Source organism: Trachinotus anak, unplaced genomic scaffold (assembly GCF_046630095.1).
Source record: "Trachinotus anak isolate AG129_WGS33_773 ecotype Australia unplaced genomic scaffold, CSIRO_AGI_Tana_v1 ptg000001l, whole genome shotgun sequence".
Taxonomy (NCBI): domain Eukaryota; kingdom Metazoa; phylum Chordata; class Actinopteri; order Carangiformes; family Carangidae; genus Trachinotus; species Trachinotus anak.
Window position 1 is genome coordinate 14,111,833 of NW_027273852.1, and position 19,670 is coordinate 14,131,502.

The following is a 19,670-nucleotide window of genomic DNA, read 5'->3' on the forward strand; positions in this document are numbered from 1 at the left end:
CCCAGCTGAGGGATACGGAACATGCATTGTTGTCATTGGCTCCATCTGAGTATCCCTCTTAAAGCCACAGCACGGAGCTGAGGAGCCGGGCACTGCTGCCCACTTTACAGTGCAGTGCTCAGAGACAGTACATAGAGCTGTACTAAGAAGTGTGTTATTATGTGTGTATACAAGCGCCATATTGTGGTATTAATATTACACGCATCATCATGAGTAATTATCTGTCAAATGTCAAAATTTCACTCAATTATTGTTTTGTTTTTTTCTTAAATCTGTGTTTGGAGATGAAACACTAACTCTGTGCGGTTGTGCTGTTGCCATTGCTGTTGAGTAACTGCATATCAAAGCAAGTGCTTTTATTCCATTGAAGCCTTAAGAGGATTTTATTCAGTGTTATGAAGTGTTATTAGCCCCACAGCAGCCCACCAGGCAATTGAAAATCTTTATTATGGAGAGGAGGGAGTCATGCTGTGCACTAACTGAGTTTATAACTGTGCTCTTCTTTTGTCCTGCAGCTTCTGATGTGTTTGAAACGTTAATTTGTGTCTGTTTAAAATGAGTTTGTTTCACAGTGGGTGTTGAGCACAACATTGTAGATGTCCATGTGTGAATAACCGAGTGTGGGACCTGCTTAGTCATGCTAAAAACACCCGTCTTACACCTCCTCTGTGTCCCTTCACAGGCAGCCTCAGAAACAGGATGTTAATGCTTGACGGAATGCCTGCAGTCCGAGTCAAAGCTGAGCCCCTGGAATCGGAACAAGGGGTAAGAGAGCAGTTGTTTTCCAGACAATTCCCTTTTTTCCTCCTGCTTTCCTTTCCTTCTTTCCTCCTCCCGGCAAAAGGGGCCGATAATCACTCCCAGGCTTAAGCAAGTGAGTGAGAGCGTGAGTGAGTGTGGGGGCTAAGAGGAGTGGTCGGAGAGCATGGTAGTAAGCAGGAAGAGGAGAGGAACCAAGAAGAGGAGGAGAGCCACAGCTGGAGCAGGAATGCATTGGGGGAGTTTCGGGGAGGTGACTGGGGCCAGCAGAGAGTCTGTGCTGGCTGGGGGTGATTGTGCAGATGTAGTCACATGGGAACCTCTAAATCTTATCTATCTCTGTCTGTTCCTGCTCTTTTGTGCCTCTCAGTTTCCCTTCATCCTCCCTTACCCTTCTTCCTCGCAAACACACACGATTCATCTCTCTTTAGTACACATATTCAAATACGCACACGACTACAACACACCTCAGTATGCTCCTTCTCTGCAAACACTATCACTCTCATTATTTCTGGGTGTATTGTTCAATTAAACAGTGTGTACTGACCATGTTGGGTATAATTGAGTTACCTCATGCAGGGTTTTCATGGCCCACATACAGTATCAGCTCTCTCTGGTCCGACATACCTAGAAATAAAGTGGTCTTGTTATGGTGAAGCTGTTGCTAGGTTACCAGGGCTTTGTGTTGCCGCCACAGCTGTGTGTGCAGTGGGTGCAGGCCACTTAATGTTTTTAATCATGATGAATTAGTGTTCCGTTATTATTGATTTCCATTCATAACATATCAATAATATATTGCCCCCTAATATATCACCAAGAGCACTTGGTGGTGGGAGAAGAGCAAAGTAGTTTCTGTTGAGACAAATCTGAGAGCATTAGCCCGTGATGGATGGGAAAATTACCGACTGCTGATATCCCATCAGGTTATCTCAGGTCTTGTAGAGAATTGTTTGGCTGTGGAGGTGCTGTGTGTTGATAAGAACCGACTCTGTCTCTCCATATCGAAGGACTTGACAGAGAGGCAGCAGGTGGTTACTTTCTGGGTGTCCTGTTCTCATCTGTTGCTCCAGGGTTTGAGAGCCGTGCTCTTGCACTGCTACCTAATACCCGGGGTTTTGAAGTCATTCTCCATACGTGCAGTGATGTCAGTCACAGACAGGATGTGAGCGCTGCAGCCCACACAGCTTTGAAGTGCACCGAGATCCAATCTTGCCCTAACAGACTGTGCTTCCCTTTAGATGGCAGATGCAGACAGACAGTTTAGGCTGCTGCAGAAATGTGGTCTTCATTTGGGTGGCGGGGGGCCAAGGGCTTGCTGGAAATGGTCTGCCTCGTTAGACAATTCACCCGCAAGGGCCTGGAAAATCTGCCCCGCTAAACAGTATCCCCTAATAAAGACAATGGCATGAGGACAGAGGCAGGCAGGCAGGCGGGTCGAGCATATCTTTATATGTGTGTCAGTGTGTGTGAGCATGTGTAGGTTTGAGTGCATACGTGTATTTGTTTCTGTCAAAATGAAAGTGGGGGTGGTTTTAGTTTTCCATTTGTGTTGGTTGAGATCTGTTTGAGAACCTAACCCCAAAGTGCAAATGTGCCTCTGTTTTTCACTTTTGCATAACACCATACCCTGTTGTTTTGACCTTTCCACACAAGTGTTCCCCTTTGTTTTTACACAGGGACCACAGAGGATTGATCAATTTAAACAAGTTCTTAGAAAATGACTATATCGCTGGCTGTCATGATCATGGTGTTTCCATTAAAGTGAGCCTAACACTTCTGAAGTTATATGTATAAATATGAATAAATGTTAACTTAGGAGTCCTCTTGTGCTACCTTTGCACTATGTTTTCAGAAGTCCCAGATACACATTTCGTGTGTTTGATGTCGTCTACTTGACTAACTCTCAAAAAACTCTGGTCAAAGTATGTGCTGCTCAGAAAAAAAGTTATATAGACTCAGTTTAAGCAACAAGGCACGTGACTTGTAGAAGGTTGCCCTCTTTTTTGTTATCATCTGCTTTCAAAGGAGAATGGCACTTGAGGATGTATTATGCATTTTGTTACACCGATTATACCATAACCAAAGAGGTCAGGTGCTCACAAGTGCAAAAGCTAATAATGTCTGTCCTTTGTAGCCATTAGCCTCAGTGTAATCACGTGCCACATGTAACATTTCCTCAAGTGGCTTTTATCAAAGCAGCTCCTATCAACGAATAAATGATTTCTATAAAAATGGATTAAATCTCTACTAATGTAAATGTTGGTATTTGACTCCAAATACAGAATATAGCTAATGCAGATATTGTGGCAAGTGTAAAAGTTAATCAGCCGACACACTCTAAGAACCCTCACTGAGTAAGCCAAGATCTCCGAAAAACTGATATCAGCCTCAGTGGATCTAATGGCTTCAAAGCCTTCAGGGATTACAGCTCCAGGCAGTCTGTGACACTCACATCCTATACACAGCATGTAAACACAGAGGGATCACATGCAAAAGCAGCTGGAGGATCGCTTGAGGCTCTGTCAGGAAAGGCTACATCAGCAGCTGATGCACAGGAGGAGAGGCACAGAGGCCGTTTGATGTGACAAACACACTTTGACAATTAAGTGATATTTCTTTGAAATGTTCTTAAGGTAAAAGCATGGATCAGCAGCTATAGCCATTCAATAACCAGGCGTAAAAATCAGTTGTGAATCTAGATAGTCCATGGGAGGGATCTTTTAGTTAAATCTAAAATCTTCTAACAAGGAGGGTCAACAGTGTCTTTTCTAGTACACAAGTAATTTAACCATATTTTTCACTTGTCCATCTTACATACATCTGATGGAGCAGATATGCTTCTGTTTTGATCAATCCAGCTGCATCCACAGGCTGCGTAATTCTGGTAATAGCTCACATTTCATTTGTGCTATAAGCGTATTTTTACGCTTCAAGTCTATTTTCCTCAGTTTTACGCTCGCACAGTGATTGTGTATTTGATTGTGTGACACGCACTGGATAGCGTGCCTGGTCGCACGCTGTGTAGGTACAGATGGAGCAGTGAAGTTGCTCTGCTGACATGCTGTTCACACTACGCCTCCTGTGTAGACACGGCGTTAGCTTTATGAGTGGAGAAACTCAAACATAGAGCAGTGCGTTAGTTCAGGAAGAGCAATAAAGTAGCATGCCAGCATCAGCTGATTGGTATCAGCTGCTCCATTCATACCTTACTGTCAGTGGCTCATTCGTTAGCAGTTTGGCCACCAGCTGTTGAGTGGAGTCCAATCATATTCATACAGGTACAGTAGGGATGGGAGTTGATAAGATGTCATTGATACCAATGCCATTATCAGTTCTATCTATTGGTCTGAGTCTTTATCAATTCTCGTAACAATGACAGATCAATTTTCTGTGCGTGGAAAAAAAGTAGGCCAACACAGATTTTTGCCACACAATCACACCTGACACCCCAGTGCTCCCACTACAATCCTCCATCCTTTTTAAAGCAGTCTGCTCCATCTGTTGGTCTAAGAATAAGTAGACCTACACAGAGCAGAATGACTTATAAACAAATAACATTTATTGAATCAATAGAGTCATAAGATCAGTGAACATAACATTAACATAGATATGAAGTTGTATAAAATAGAAAATGTGCACTGTAACAGTGCTTTGGCTCTGTTGTCTGGTAATTAGTCCAATCTTCACAATATTATACAATTAGCTTTGGCTATAAAATGTAAACATAAGCCTATAGGCTATGGCTGCAGTTTTATTACTAATGAGCTATTAATCAGCTGTATCGGGCCCATTTAAGTGGCCTCCCCCAGATTTCCTTTTAGAAATGTTCAAATATAAAACACTCTTTATGCTGTGGTTTAATAACTGATGGTTATTATTTACTCAGAGATGTGCATCTGTATTGCCCAGTATGCCTAGTTAATCAAGATTTTAAATTAAACAGTCAGTGTCAGTGTTGTCCATCTTGCATTAGTCCAGAGTTGTAACTAAACCAACTGAGAGACGGGATAATTATTGTCTTTTTTTTTTTAAATTATGTGCCAGTCGTGCCAGCAGGATTTTCATATTTTATAGTACACAAAGGAACCACCTGTCTGCTTGTAGGCTACCTTTAGGTTTCCCACTAGGGTTACCAGCCGTCCCGCATGGTATGTGGTCATCTCGTATTTGAAAATAAAATGCTGCAATTTGTCTCGTATCCCATGTTGTCAATAATGTAATGTCAAGTAAAACCAAACTAGTTATAGCCCATGCAGTGTGGTGCACTGATGGCTCATCTTGTGGAGCGCAGGTCTTATTTAACAGTGGTCAGAGTTTGAGGCCAACCCAAGGCCCTCTGCTTGCATGTCATCCGCATTCCTCTCTGATACTAATTGTAAAGCAGTAGTAAACTGCATTTTTTGTTAACCTATATATTTTTGGGTTATAAGCACATGAAAGAATCTGTATCAGCATTTTGAAATCTCCAAAAATGTTTGCCAAGTGGGCATTAAGCAGGCATTTAGCTAAATGAATAGACAAAATCATAAAATAATGTACACACGCTGCATACTGGACTACAGCTGCCTGCACCACTCACGTGTGCCATATATTGTATCTGTACTGGTTCTTACACGTGTTCAGTAATCCTTCCCGAGATGCAGTTTGTAAACACCGTTGCCAGTTGGCGTTTATCAAACATTTTAAATAGTTGTATATCGCTCTCACCTTGGCCAGACTTTGTAAAGTCACAAAACACAGCACAGACAGACCAAGAGACACACTGCCCAGCTCAGGTAGAGACAGACGGAGACAGACGCACTGCAAGGCAGCACTTAACGTAAGCATGCTGCTATTTGCTGACATCAAACTTGGAGAGTACCTGATGTTCCCACAATTCACTCATATGGCTTTTTTTTTTTTCCTCTTTTTGTGACCACAGGATAGTTCTGCTTCATACGCTCATCACAGTTGTAAACACTGATGTCTGCTTTGACATGAAGGGGAGGTGGGCCCTTGTGTAATTTGTAGAGCCCTATGTAATGTGTGTAGTGAGCGTATAGGCCTCAGTATTGATAAAAGGAACTGATTAACTCAGGTTCAATTTGGAACGGTTTTTGACCTTTATAAGCAACATTTATAAGCAGACCCAAAAAGCTTTTGGTGTTATTAACTTAACTGCACAATGATCAGCCACAACATTGAAACCAGTAACTGATTTTAATATTGTGGTTGATTGGTGTATCTTACAGCTGTGCATATATGTGTTTATTAAGGTGGATTAGTTCAGTAGTTCATTACTGCTCTTATTCTTTGAGAGCTCCCTTAAAAAGGAGATGGGTTTTCTGCCAAATGTAACTGCATAACTATTTGCTATAAATGGTCAGTTCCTGGGGGGAAGTGTCTCTGACTGAACAGTTCTACTATGAGTTTCCATGAAGGAGGTGTGATGATTTCTATATCACAGAACAACCTAAAAGGTCATCTTATCCAATCCTCACAAAGACTGTGCTTATGCTTATTACAAATGTGATACCTATGGCTGCTTTTATTCTCGTAATATGAAAAGGCCTTAATCAAAACAATTAAAATGCTTTTCCTCAGAGCATAATTATATACATAAGTCATGTAGAGACCCTATTGAAAGTGTTTGGTGGGTGGTATTATGAAGCACACCATAATGTGCTGTGAACCTTGACCTGACACCACTGACCCTGATCTGAACCCCACTGAGGTCCAGAGGTCATCACAGGGCATATTTCATGGGGTAGGGTTTGTTTTCCAACTGAGGAGGAGTTACACAGCGAGAAGCACTTTTTGATTCATGGGGTCGTAACATTTCCTGTAGGCTGAAAACGAGTATACAAGTCTGGAGTAAAAATAGCAGGCTACTACATAAAAGAACATGCATACACACACACAAACACACACTCACACACACACACACACACACACACAAACACATGCACACACACAGCACTCAGAAAAATTCGTAATACACCACAGATCCACTCTCAGCCAGCATTACATAAGGGGAAAGAAATGTGAGTCTGAAAAACAAAAGTGAGGACGAAAATCCACAGTACAGAACATTTTCATTTCTGCTGCAGCTGAGTTTTTCCTTTAACTTTAATGAGCTTTTCCTGTATGATTAGTAAGAATCCTGGATGTGCTCACTCGTTGATGGCCTTAACTGTGAGTCAGCCTCTCAGAGACTCCACTGGGAGGATCAACACCACTCGCCACACACTCTAGCAACCCCTCCCACATCAAACATAGTGAGTCCCGATCAGCTACATCACATGTAACGTGCTTAATTTGACATTAAAACAAAGACTGTGACATCAAAGTGTGTCCAAAGTTTGGGAGTCAGGAGGAACAAATAGTAGCAGGGTGAGTGTCGATTTTCTTGCTTTGTATGCTCTCCATTATCTTTTCCAAGTAAACAGGTCCCTGAAACGTTTGCAGACAGATGGAGTGGTTGTGTTACAGTCTGCTTGGTGTTAAGTGAAAGATATGTTGAGGGACACGCTGAGCCACCAGCGTTGGCCTTAGGAGGCCCATCGCTGAGAGACAGAGAGAGACGGTCAGGAAATTGAGCCCATATGATGTTTTTCCACCGTCACAAAGGAGATTTAGGAGAGATACAAGAGGAGCCAAGAGAGCTGCGTTTCTGTGGGAGTGATGGAAAACAGGAGGAAAAGAGAGAGAGAGCAACCCACGCCAAGAAAAAGAGAGAGAGAGTGAAAGGAGGCGAGAGTGAGAGACAATATCTTTACTCCTGTATTTCATCTGCGAATGACATCATGCTAACCAAAGGGACTTCACAGGAGGAGCCGAATGCTTGAATGAACATGAGGAAATTAACTGGTCATTTCTCTATAAATGTCACTGCATATATCCCGGACATATCTCTATCATGCAGAACTGTTGTTTCTGAAGCTGACTACACAAAAACAATTGTCCTTGACCTTAATTTATCAACAGATCGCTTTTTGGTTAATGAGACAATTATTGCAGGACATTAGTGGAAATGTGAAATTTAATGCCATAAATACATCACTTGTAGGCAAATAGTGTGACTTATTTCTTTCTTCCCAGTTGTGAGTCCCAGGTTTATGTGTTTGTAAGACATTAAAATGACAAAAACGATTGAGTGGTTTAAGGAAAATCTAACATCATTGTTTCTTTTCCTCCCACAGTCACCTAAAGTGCGCCCTTATTCTGCGATGGACGGCGTCCCTTTCTTCCTCAGTAGAGTTAAACACGAACCTCCAGAAGACCTGCTCGCCCCCGACCTGCACTTCCACACACAAACCGAGCCTGTCGACCTGTCAATCAACAAACCCCGCCCCTCCTCTTCATCCACCATCCCCATCACCACGACCTCATCATCCCCTCTCAGATCTGCCTTCTCCCCGTCTTCTTTATCGTCGTCATCCTCCTCCTCCTCCTCCTCCTCTCCATCAGTTATCACCTCAGCCTCATCGGTGCTCACACCAGGCCCTCTGGTTGCCCCTGGCACTGGGGTGAGAGGTCAGCCGTATTTGCACATCCTGCACTCTGTGCCGCCGCCTCCTTCCAGCCCTCTGAGCCTGCAGGGAGCAGGGAAGCTGGCTAGCCATGTTCACCGCATCCCGGTTGTGGTACAGTCACTGCCCCTCATGTACACCACTGCCCTTCGATCACCCTCCAGCCTCAACAACGCCATCATGCTACCTCTGCTGGATGAGGTCAAAAGCCAGGGCAAAGGTGAGACCACGCTCTCCAAATACTCCATATTCATACAGCTGATTTTCTGTCTTTGGGATTCATATTAAATCTCACTTTCAGGTAGAAACACTGTAATTTCTGCAGTAATTATTGAATCACTGTTAAATCTGTCGAGGAAATGATGGTACATTATGATTCAGACTTTGTGCTACTGCTTCATGAATACATTACTTTTACATTCTAAAGCAAAACCAAAAGCAAAAGAAAAAGCAGTCTGATGTGTCTCCCAGGAAGCTCTAGCCTCCAACTTGAATAGACACTTTCTCAACCTGCTGAGAAATATCAATTAGAAATCCATTATTTCACATTAATTATTCATCTAAATCAAAATAGTTTAATATTTGTCATCATCGGTTGTCAGCCATGACAATATCCATCAGTAATATAAAGAGAAAATACAAAGATTACGTTTACGAAATGGAATAAAATGAGTTCTGGCTGTTTTGGGGTCAGAAACATGGGATGACACAGACAGGTCCAGGCTTTCATTTGGCAATGTAGTGGCTGTGATACCTGTGTGATGTAGCATGAGATATCCCAATGAAAAGCTGGGTATTGTGGTATATTTGTCCTGCGCTGAGACAGCCCCTCAGGCAGCAATGTTACCGTTTCAGAGTGAAGATGAGCTTTACCAGCTCCCATCTTTTTACTGAAAGAGATTTTGCGTGGATACCTTAAATAGCCTCTGGTTCAGGTAACCAGTTGTTACTTTTCCGTCTAGAGAGAAGCAAACATCTGGGGCAGTGTGAGTATTAGACCTCTCTGGCCCAAATCTAGACAGTGTTATTGGTTTTCTGGCTGGGTGTGGTTTTATTGCTAACCACAGTGAGTGAGCCTACAGTAGGCCTAGGTGTTACTCCGCGCCGTACACAGGGAAACTGTTGGTTGTGAAATCCCTGCAGAATGGACAAACACTCTCGGACTTTAAGTCACACCCATGCATGTACTGTACATGCAAGCAAACAAACAGATGTGTAATTAGAGCATGTGCTCAGACAGACACTTGGCTGACTGGGTGGGGTGGTCCTCAGAGATGGGCGTTTTAAGTGCTGGATGTCTGCTCCCGAGGAGAGGAGAGTAAAGAAGGAAGGACAGGAAAAACAAGACTTGCATAAGAGGGTGTGGATGGATATTGAAGATGGGTGGCACTTCCACAAACACATGCACGCATATATGCACAGGCCAACATTAGCTGTGCCCAGCTCTGAAGGCTCCAAACACAAAGGAAATGGGGTGAATGAGAATAAAATGTTGGGTGTGGTGGATGGTCACTTTTAATGAGACAACAAACAGAACATTTTGCTGTTACTTGAACTTAATGTGACTTGGTTTACATACACTTTCCCACAGTCAAATTAAAAATAATGTAGTGTTACTACACATCATATGATATTTCAGTTTAGATATAAGTTAATTTTTTCGTTCTTGCCTCATCAGTTTTCTCTGTCAGGTGTTGATGGCTGAATACATAAGTTGTTGGCATCAGGGGAATCACAAACAAAGGCCATTTCTGCCCATGTGAAATTTAATTTGATTATTGAAGCTCTCAACAAGAATACTTGCATTCACACACATATACACACTCATCCACTCTCTCACATGCACACACACACACACACACAGGTTGGCCATCCTCTTTAAGAGAGGGCGGGTACCCTTCCTTTCACTGCTGTCTCCCTGTCTCCGGCAGGAGGTTGCCATGGAAACAGGGCTTGACTGGAAACAACAGGAGAGAAAGAAAGAAATCCGGTGCTCTGCCCACCTCTCCACCACTCCTCCTTTGTGTCCCTCGCTCAAAATACCCCTTTCCAACACACAATGCATTTCTGACTAATTACAGGTTTTCCATAGGGTAGGCGAGCTGGTGACCACTCTGCATGTCGTAGTCTGCAACAACAGTTTGAAACCTTTAAAAGCAAAAGCTCCAACAGAGTCGCAGCATTACCCCCCCCCCCCCCCCCCCCCCCCCCCCCCCCCAACCCCCTCCAAGTAATAACACCATGTCTGCTGCCAACTCTAGACCCTTATTATGGGACATTATGGCCACAGTCTCGGCTGAGAGGGCAGAGGAGGTGAAGTCCTGATAGCTTATAAAAGCACCAGGATTACAGTAGACTGGGGTGTTGCAGAACTCAGTTGGAAATACAGTATGTTTTAATATATTCAGTGTTTGTGATGATTACATCTTCAGAAAGAAGACTAGTTATTATAATATCTCAGCCATGCCTGTCGTACATTCATTCCCTCTTTTTTCTGTTGAATTATTATATTACTTAATCATTGTTTAATCTCACACTGTAGATTTCCAGAAACTTTACTTTGGCAAAGTATTCAGCGGCAGGTCTTAACTTTTCTGACATTCATCTCTTGAGTTATTGAGGATGTGTGCAGCCTGTGTCTATGGAGACAGAGAGGGCAGGGTGGCTGCGGGCTCTGGCAATGTTTCCAATGAGCTGTCCAGGGGAGAAGTTGTCACAACTTGTGGAACAGATGTAACTTTGTCATGTAGTGACAGAGACCCCTGCGCTCAGAGGGTCATGGTTTAATAGCATGCTGGCCAGTCAAATGTTCAGCGAAGCTAGCTCACTAATTATCAGGATGTTCTTTGAAAAGAATACAGCGGCGGATGGATGGGCTTCGACTTCTGTGCTCTCTCCAGGCCTTTTGTGTAGAAGTTTGTCATTATCATGAATATGATTCTCTGTCAGTTGCACATGTAGGGGGACAGAGACCGCAGTGCTCTGCTGAGCTGCACTCATGCATGCACATGTGCTTTTAACTTGGACATATTCAGTAGGCATACACACACTACACACACACGCATACACACACACACACACACACACACACACACACACACACTCAGTAACAGATGCACAAATGTTCCCACACACTGCTCAGAGACAACAAAAACGCCCAAACAATGCTCCACCCAGCTCCTTATCTCTATGGTTGGAGGCTGATAAAGAATATGTGTGTGTGTGTGTGCGCGCGCATGTGCATGTGTGTATCTATTTGTTTGCTCCTCTGTGCATATGTAACTACTGGGTACACTGTCATGGTTGGCTGTTCTGTCCTCAAGTTCAGAATTCTGTTTGATTGACTACTACTGACTGAAAATCAGCACTGAGGTGACCTCCTTGATACACACAAAAACACAACTATACACACACACACACACACACACACACATATACATTAAGTAATAGAAGACATAAATGACAAAAGCTACTTTGTAGGATAGTTCCTTGAACAATGATGGATGAAATAACAACAAAGTATGAAGGCGATTACCTCATTACAATTAGAAACACTTTCCAAGACACACAATGTGATATGCCTTATAAGTTTCCAGGGCCGGCTCCAGTATCATGTGTCTGACTCCTGTGTCTGTGTCCCGTCCTCGCAGCACACACAGACCCCAATGGCTTGTCGCCAAGGCAGATCAAAAGTGACAGCGATGACGACGACCTGCCAAACGTGACCTTGGACAGTGTTAATGAGACCGGCTCCACTGCGCTGTCTATAGCCCGCGCCGTACAAGAGTGAGTATCATGATCTGTACACATGTGTGTGTGGGAAATCATCATGTTGACTTTTTCCTCCTCTCATGACCCTGAATGCTAAAAAAAAACCTAAATATCTCTGTCTTAAGTTGTTATTTCTGTTAGAGGAAGGTGTTTGGGAAGTGTGGCTTTGATCTTTATGCTGCTTACCGTTGATATTGGAGTTTCAATTTGCTCCACTGTTACAGGATTGATTTTTCCTTCACAATACTACTAACCCAAATTGTAAATAGTTACGTGTAGCTGTTTACTAAAATAAATGCTTTATAGCTCGTTGCATTTTCTCGTCAACCAAATACAAAATAAAAACAAGAAAGGAGCATAAACCGTCTCTGCTCATATTAACACCACAACCAGTTTAATACGTGTAAAGGTTATTCTGTTAGAAAATTATTCTAACATCTTCTGTTATGCGCAGATCTTTATTAATTTTGAAGATCTAATGCTCAATGCACCTTCAATGCACCTATTTCCACTACAGGCTGCCAACACTAACTTTTTCCTCTAGCCATTAGTCTTTGTCATAGCTAGTGAGGTTTCCAGTCATGAAATATATTTAAAAATGTCACTTTAAAGAGGAGTTGAGTGTTTGAGAAAGCATAAAGCACAAGGTACATTTAGTTACTGAAGAATCTAAACACTAGGCATTTCAGAGTTCAGAGCAGTGAGGTCGAAAATGTTTTCCCTGACACCCTGGATGAGAGCACTGTTTACACATGAACCTAATGTAAGACCCAGCATTGTGAATTTCTGTGGGCTTTCCTAACTGCTCTTCCACATTTGGATGTGTCTGCGTGGGTGTGGATCTATATGAGTGCATATGGCTCAGACATACTTTATGCCCTGTGCAGCCTACAAACATCACAACTCCTGTGGTGCCAGTCCATCTGTGTTGAATGAAAAGACTTCCCTCCCCAGTGAATGACAGCTTACAGTATTCTGATCAAATGCAGGAAATCAGATGCAGAGAAACATTTGGCTAGGCCCTGCCCCCCTTGCCACCCATAAACCCAGAACAGTCATAACTAGCAGCCTGGCCAGACTCAAGTTAATACCCATGGGACTTTTATTTAGACTAACTGTAAGGAAAGTATTCCAGGACTCTGTGAGAATCCTGCTAATGATGTAGCAACATTAACAAGGCTGAGGCTGACGGTAGGCCAACCTCGGCTGGCTGTGTTTTGGTGGTAATACTCCAGCTTACAGGGTTGACATTGTATACAGGACATTTTGCGTTCTTTGCCTGTGCGCCGCTGCCTGTGTGAACCTAATACGACTAAATTGAGTTATTGTTGTGGCACTATGCAACACATTGTGGTAAAAACTAGAGGTGAGACTGTGCTTGTTCAGTGGTACAAGCAGAGGTTGCCATGTTTCAAGGAAGACACACATACACACACACACACACACTCAGAGACACTCACTGGAGGACTCAGGTTTCGGTGCAGGTTATTGAGAGGGACAGGCGTGCCCCTGAGTGCCACACGTGGGCACCGGGTGGTCAGAGGAGAACAGAGGTTGGCAGGACCCAACCTTTCACTGCCCAAGCTTTCACTATGGAGATAAATCACCAGCCAGGCTTAGCAATGCCCTGCCAGGGCCTGCCCACACACTCACTTCTCTGTGTGCAAAGTGCAGACTGTGCTGTGTGGAAACTGTGCTCCTGTGTGCCCGCTGTGTGTGTGACTCTGTGTGTGTGTGTGTGTGTGTGTGTGTGTGTGTGTGTGTGTGTGTGTGTGTGTGTGAAAAAGTATGTGTTCACGTCCGTAAGTATTAATCCTCCGGTGTATGTGTGTTTGTACTGTATGCATGCACGTGTTTCTGCACAGTGGACAGAACAGCTGGTTCCAGAAGGAGGTCAGCCATTGTCAACAGGAACACAGACTTGCATGTTTGTCTGTGAAAAACAAAGAGGTCTGTAGTCTTCTTGAGTTACATGCTGGAAGAATGTGCATTCTGTATTGACACAACACATGCGCTCTGTGGACATCTGCACTGCAACAGAAGCCGACAGTCTTTGAAACATGCCACTCTATTGTGTTGCTATATTTCTTTTCTTTTCATTTAAACATGTACACTGTGAGTGTAGAAGGAGCTGCTTTATGTAATTTAGTGTCCATATTTACACAAGCAATCATCCAGGCAGCATCAGGGAGGAGAAGTGTAAGGGCGGAGGACAGGAGTGCCTGCAGCCTCCAATCCAGGTATCCATATATAAATAAATGAGTGAAAGGAGAAAGTGTGTGTGTGTGTGTGTGTGTGTGTCATGTGCTTCTTGGGCAGCCTCCTCCATATTCATGCGTTTCCCTGGGGACCAGTGGATAGGCTATTGTGGGAGAGCGCAAACGAAAGAGAGGAAGACAGTTAGAGGGAGATAGGAGAGGGAAGGAAGGTGTAGGTGTGCGTGCCTGTGTGTGTGTTGGGGGCAGGGGCTTGTGTTGGAAGGGTTGTCTGTTGAAGTCTGGCTGGTCCCCAAGGACCTGGGGGCAACGGAGCAAAGCAGGAGGAAGGAGGGGAGAAGGGTGAGGTGAGGGGTAGTGTCCTCGGACAGGTACAGGAATGCCCGGTGGGCAGTCTTCCAGTGCACGCACGCACACAGTCACACACACACACACACACACACACACACACACACACACACACACACACACAAACACACACACTCACACACTCACACACACATTCCCTTTCCTGTTTTCTTGATAATTCCACTATTACTTCAGGTCTGTGCAAGAACCATGTAGAGTGGCTGCTCTGCTGAAACTGACCCCATTTCCTATGAGAACTTAGAAAAATATGCATTGTGTTTGCATTGTGGGAAACCCCCATCACAGGTGACACACACACACACACACACACACACACACACACACACACACCTTCTCTGCATCTCTCTCTCTCTCTCTCTCTCTCTCTCTCTCTCTCTCTGTCGTACGTGTGGAGAGCAGCGGATGAAGTAGGGCAAATAAAAAGGGAAACGAAGGAACCAAAACAGAGGTCAGCTCTGTTTGAAATCGTTCTCAGCTGTACTTCCTATTTCTCTCGGCTGCTCTGGGAGACACATCCAGACACATTCACACAGCCATGATGCCGCACTGACACAGGGTTCAGAGCAGTGTGACTGTGCCTCTGGGCTCACATGAGAAAATACACGAAATGAATTCTCACACAACAGCTACAATAAAGATTATGTTGTTTATGCAAACAAATACACCCAACTCCATTATTATAACTCCATTATTCGATCAAGTTATTCAGCTAAGCTCCTGATAAAAGGACAATCTTTAAACTTAATTTCTCCATGTTCTAATTATGCACACATGAGACTATTTTTTACTTTAACGGTCAACCAGTCTGCCCCTAGTTGGGCATTGTTTTTGGGGGTTTTCTTTTTTTGCTTGTTTAAATGCACCAGTTTAACAGATCTTTCACTGCGCATTTACACACGCAGTACGCCTGTTGATATAAATAGAAACTTACACTGCTAGTAGCATCTTCCAAGTGCTAAGCAATATAGTGGTAGTGAGAAACATGAAAATCCCTCTTTCGTGGATGAGGTATGTGGGGGTTTTTTTTGTTTTGTTTTTTTACATGACAACAGCAAGTAGTAATTATTTTCAAAGAATTCAATTAATTGAAAAATCGTTTAGCTTTAATATGACAGTAAATAGTGAAAAATGTGAAATGAAAATGAAAATTAAATTGCACTTTCCCATAATCTAAAGTAATGTCAAATTTCGCTCGCCCAACAATCAAAAAAGCCAAAGATTTTCAGTTCATCCTGATATAAAACATTTCTTACTTTGGTGAAGTTGAAACTAGCAAATGTTTGGCATATGACTTTAACAATTAATCAATTATCAAAACAGTCTGGAATACATTTTCTGTAATTGTTTCAGCCCTACTTGCCTTCATACAAGCTTGTAGTCGTTTAAAGTTACATACAATTTATTTCATTGCTATATTTCTGGATTTTGCCCTGATTTATTCTTTAATTTGTGTCCGTAGTGACTAATTTCCTCACAGGGATCGTTAAAGTGTCATTTACGTGGATTTTAAAGTCTATAGCTGTTTACTTTTGCTGCATTGGTAAGTACCTGTGTGTAAGTGTCTGTACTCTAGGAGGAAGTGTAAATCACTAAATTTACATGAATACACACAATCAATGAAACCAGAAATCTGTCACCGAGCTGTTGAGATGATGACAGAATTATCGACAGCAGGAGAAAAAAAAAAAGCAGCTCAATTAAATGAATAATGAGATGTCATTTATTCTTTGTTTTAGAAGCTGTTGTACTCAGACCTCCCTAAATTATATCATAATCATGGGGTCACTTCATGGATGAAGTCAGAATGTAAACATCCGCCTCATCTGCTCAGTGGCTCAGCTCAGAGTGTTTCCACAGTAAATCCTGCCACTCTTCCTCACTTTTGTGGACACAAACACACACACACACACACACACACACACACACACACACACACACACACACACACACACACACACACACACACACTCACACACACACACACACACACACACACAGTACCTACAAATTCTAGATGGTGTTCTACGTTTCTCTGTGAGATTAGTAGATGGCCCGTTAATCTCCTCATCAATCCTTTGTAATCAAGACTTGCAGTCTGCCTTCAGCCACATGAATACACTTCTTTGTCTTAACGCCCTGTTTTGACAGCACGCTGCGGTGTGATATTTTCTGAACTTGGAGACACGCAGTAGAGAGAGTGAGAGAAATGAGAGGGGAGTTAGAGTTCACTTCATATCTGACCCGTGTGCTCATTTCCTGCGCAGCTTCAGATTGGCAGTAAGCCAAGACCAACAGGTGATCTGTATGTACGTGTTTTTCTCTGCAATTCTGTGTATTTGTGCAGCCAGTGTGTATGTGTGTCTTGATTGCATGCATATACATATAGATATACACATGCACAAGTCTGCGTTAGACTAATCGTGCATCGGCGAAAGGCAGAGAAACAGGAAGTGACCTCCAGTTGGACATTGGGGGGCCTGTCTGACAGTCCCTGCTCCTCTTTCAAATCCCTCTGACACAACCAAAGTAGTTCCTCTCCTACTCTCCCTCCTCCCCCTTTCCCCCTTCACACTCTTACCTTTTTTCTCAATATCCACAACAGAGACTCTGAGACCTGAAAGAAAGGCATTTGTGCTCCTCCACTGCTGAGAGAGCCCTGTTAAATATATCCCACAGATATTTCTCCTCCCTTCTCGTAAACAGAGATGTTCTTGTTTTCTGTCTGCACTGTATCTTTCTCCTTCTTGCCAATTTGCTGGGTGTGTGTGTGTGTGCGCGTGTGCGTGTGTGTGTTGCAGTCATGTGTTTATCGCTGTGTGAAAGGTGCTCGCTGTCTCACAGCTGACGATCATTGGTGAGACCATCTACCACTGACCTACCTTCTCTTTGTTTCCTTCCTGGATAGATTTGTGTGTTTGTATACAGCATTATGTTCTCAGACGCTATGTGTAAGCAAATTTAGATTCATCACAGATATGATACTAGCCTGCAAATACTTACACTCAGTAACAAGTCAGGCATGCATGCAAAAGCACACACACGCACACACACTTTGCTTCACTGTTAGGAGTGACAAATTATATAATCAACAGCGTTATTGATTCCTTATCGGAGAGGAAATGCCACGACAAAATATACTGATGGTAGAAATAACTCAGGAGTCATTAACCTCACTGAAAAACATTGAGTAAAAAACAGTTTCCACATTTGATTGATGGAAGTCTGGGAGCAATATGAATACCAGCCCTCTTACCTCATCTCCTTGAGCTGCAGCGGTGTTACACTGCCACCTGCTGGCAGAGCCACTGTGTACAGCCACCTGTACTGCACAGTATGTGTTAGGGTGAACCTATATTTATAGTCTACTGTGTTTGCAGTTAGTCCCTACTGTAGACAGGAAATTAACATACTTAATAAGAAATGATACAATGTTTGCATCTTGGGATGTCTGATTTGTTTCCCAACATTACACACTGAGCTTAAAAAACACTAACAACTGATGGCATTGTAATATGTATAGCTACTGTCTTTGAAGGTTTTTTTTTTTCCTTTATTTTGGTTTATTGCATAAACCTAAGATTCAGTTTCAATAAAAAGAATGGCACTTCTTTACTGCACAGATTGTGCTACCTTACATTTTGTGTTACAGAAATCAGTCAGATGCCTCAGTAGGCTTCACTTTCCTGAATGTCTGAAAACTGTGACGCTGCCGACAGTATATTTTTTCAACAGTGTAATAGTTATTTATTATTTCCTGAGTTGTTTCATAACATCTAAAATTACTTTTATGCTGTGTGCACCTCCCAAATTTCCCTCTGGGGAGAAAACTGTCCATCAACTCTAAGCTAAAAAATTAAGTTAAAAAAACAAACAAAAAAAAATACATCCTGACTGCTTTAATTGTACCTTATTTTGTCACTTTTTTCTGTGTGGATATGTTAACCACTGGTGGGAAATAGTTTGTAGTATAGAATTTGGACACATCAATGTGGTGCAAAGGTATCTTCACAACCTAATAATAATAATAATAATAATGATGTCGATTCTTATTCTTCTGTTGCAGTTCCCTGTCCCCGTTCAGTATTGACAGCATACGGCGCCCCCGGAGGTCAGAGTCACCAGATTCCAAAAAGAGAAGAATCCACAGATGTGACTTTGAAGGCTGCAATAAGGTGTACACCAAAAGCTCCCATTTAAAAGCACACAGAAGGACACATACAGGTCAGTAAGACTGAGTGTGTGTGTTAATGTGTCGTGATTTTCTTTTAATGCAGTGTCTGCTCAAGTTGTTGTGCAGTGATGCTATTTGAACACATAGAAAATCCCAGTCTTAATACTGTGGACAAATACAACAACATTCAACTGCAACATTCTGCCACCTTCAAAACCAGACGGTTTGAAGAAGTTTTACACTTACATTTAAACCTGGACGACAGGAGGTCAAAGGTCAATCCCAAGTCAAGACTTAGACCAGAGCACAAAAAAAGTATTAATCATCCAAAGATCCAAAGCCAGACCTGAATTCCAATAGGCAAAACCAAAATAAACCCAAAGGTGTATTGTCTTTGAAGTCTGTATCTGTAATTCTGTAATATCTGTAATATTTACTGTATACCTTGAATACATCATGTATTACAGTGCATAATGCTTTATAAGAGATGCTGAATGCATTTGATAGTGCATCCTGATGTCTTGTGAGAACAGTCTGAAGGCATTAAGTGTGATTATACTTTAATCAGTCAAAATTCTCAGTTCTCTATAACTGCCTATTCTCTCGTGTCCTTATGAACATCTTGAGGCTTTCTTTAACTATAAGAGACAGAGACCAGTTATGGCTGCCTTAAGGCATCCATGATGGCCCTTTGTTTGCTCCAAGCAAAAGGCGTATGCTGGTATTGAGAAAACAATCATACTAATTGTTTACCACGCCCCATTGTAAAACAATTATACATAACAGACATTTAAAGTGGAATCTAACAGCACAGAGGAAACAGAATTACAGTCTTGTTTCAAAATAATACAAATACATCTATACTTTAAAACT

The 19,670-nt window shown here is 42.6% G+C and overlaps 1 protein-coding gene across 6 annotated transcripts in view; it reads left to right on the forward strand.

Annotated features, from left to right (window-relative positions):
- The window catches only part of klf12b (Kruppel like factor 12b), a 40,834-nt gene that overhangs the window by 15,073 nt on the left and 6,091 nt on the right, over positions 1-19,670 (forward strand). For 5 of the 6 annotated variants that reach the window (XM_071479313.1, XM_071479335.1, XM_071479345.1 and 2 more), the window contains exons 2-5: positions 683-765; positions 7,941-8,490; positions 11,921-12,056; positions 18,690-18,847. In XM_071479313.1, the coding sequence (XP_071335414.1) occupies positions 683-765; positions 7,941-8,490; positions 11,921-12,056; positions 18,690-18,847 (927 nt within the window). Of the gene's footprint in view, positions 1-682; positions 766-6,890; positions 7,017-7,940; positions 8,491-11,920; positions 12,057-18,689; positions 18,848-19,670 lie in introns of those variants that run through there. The other variant, XM_071479322.1, reaches the window with a different exon arrangement.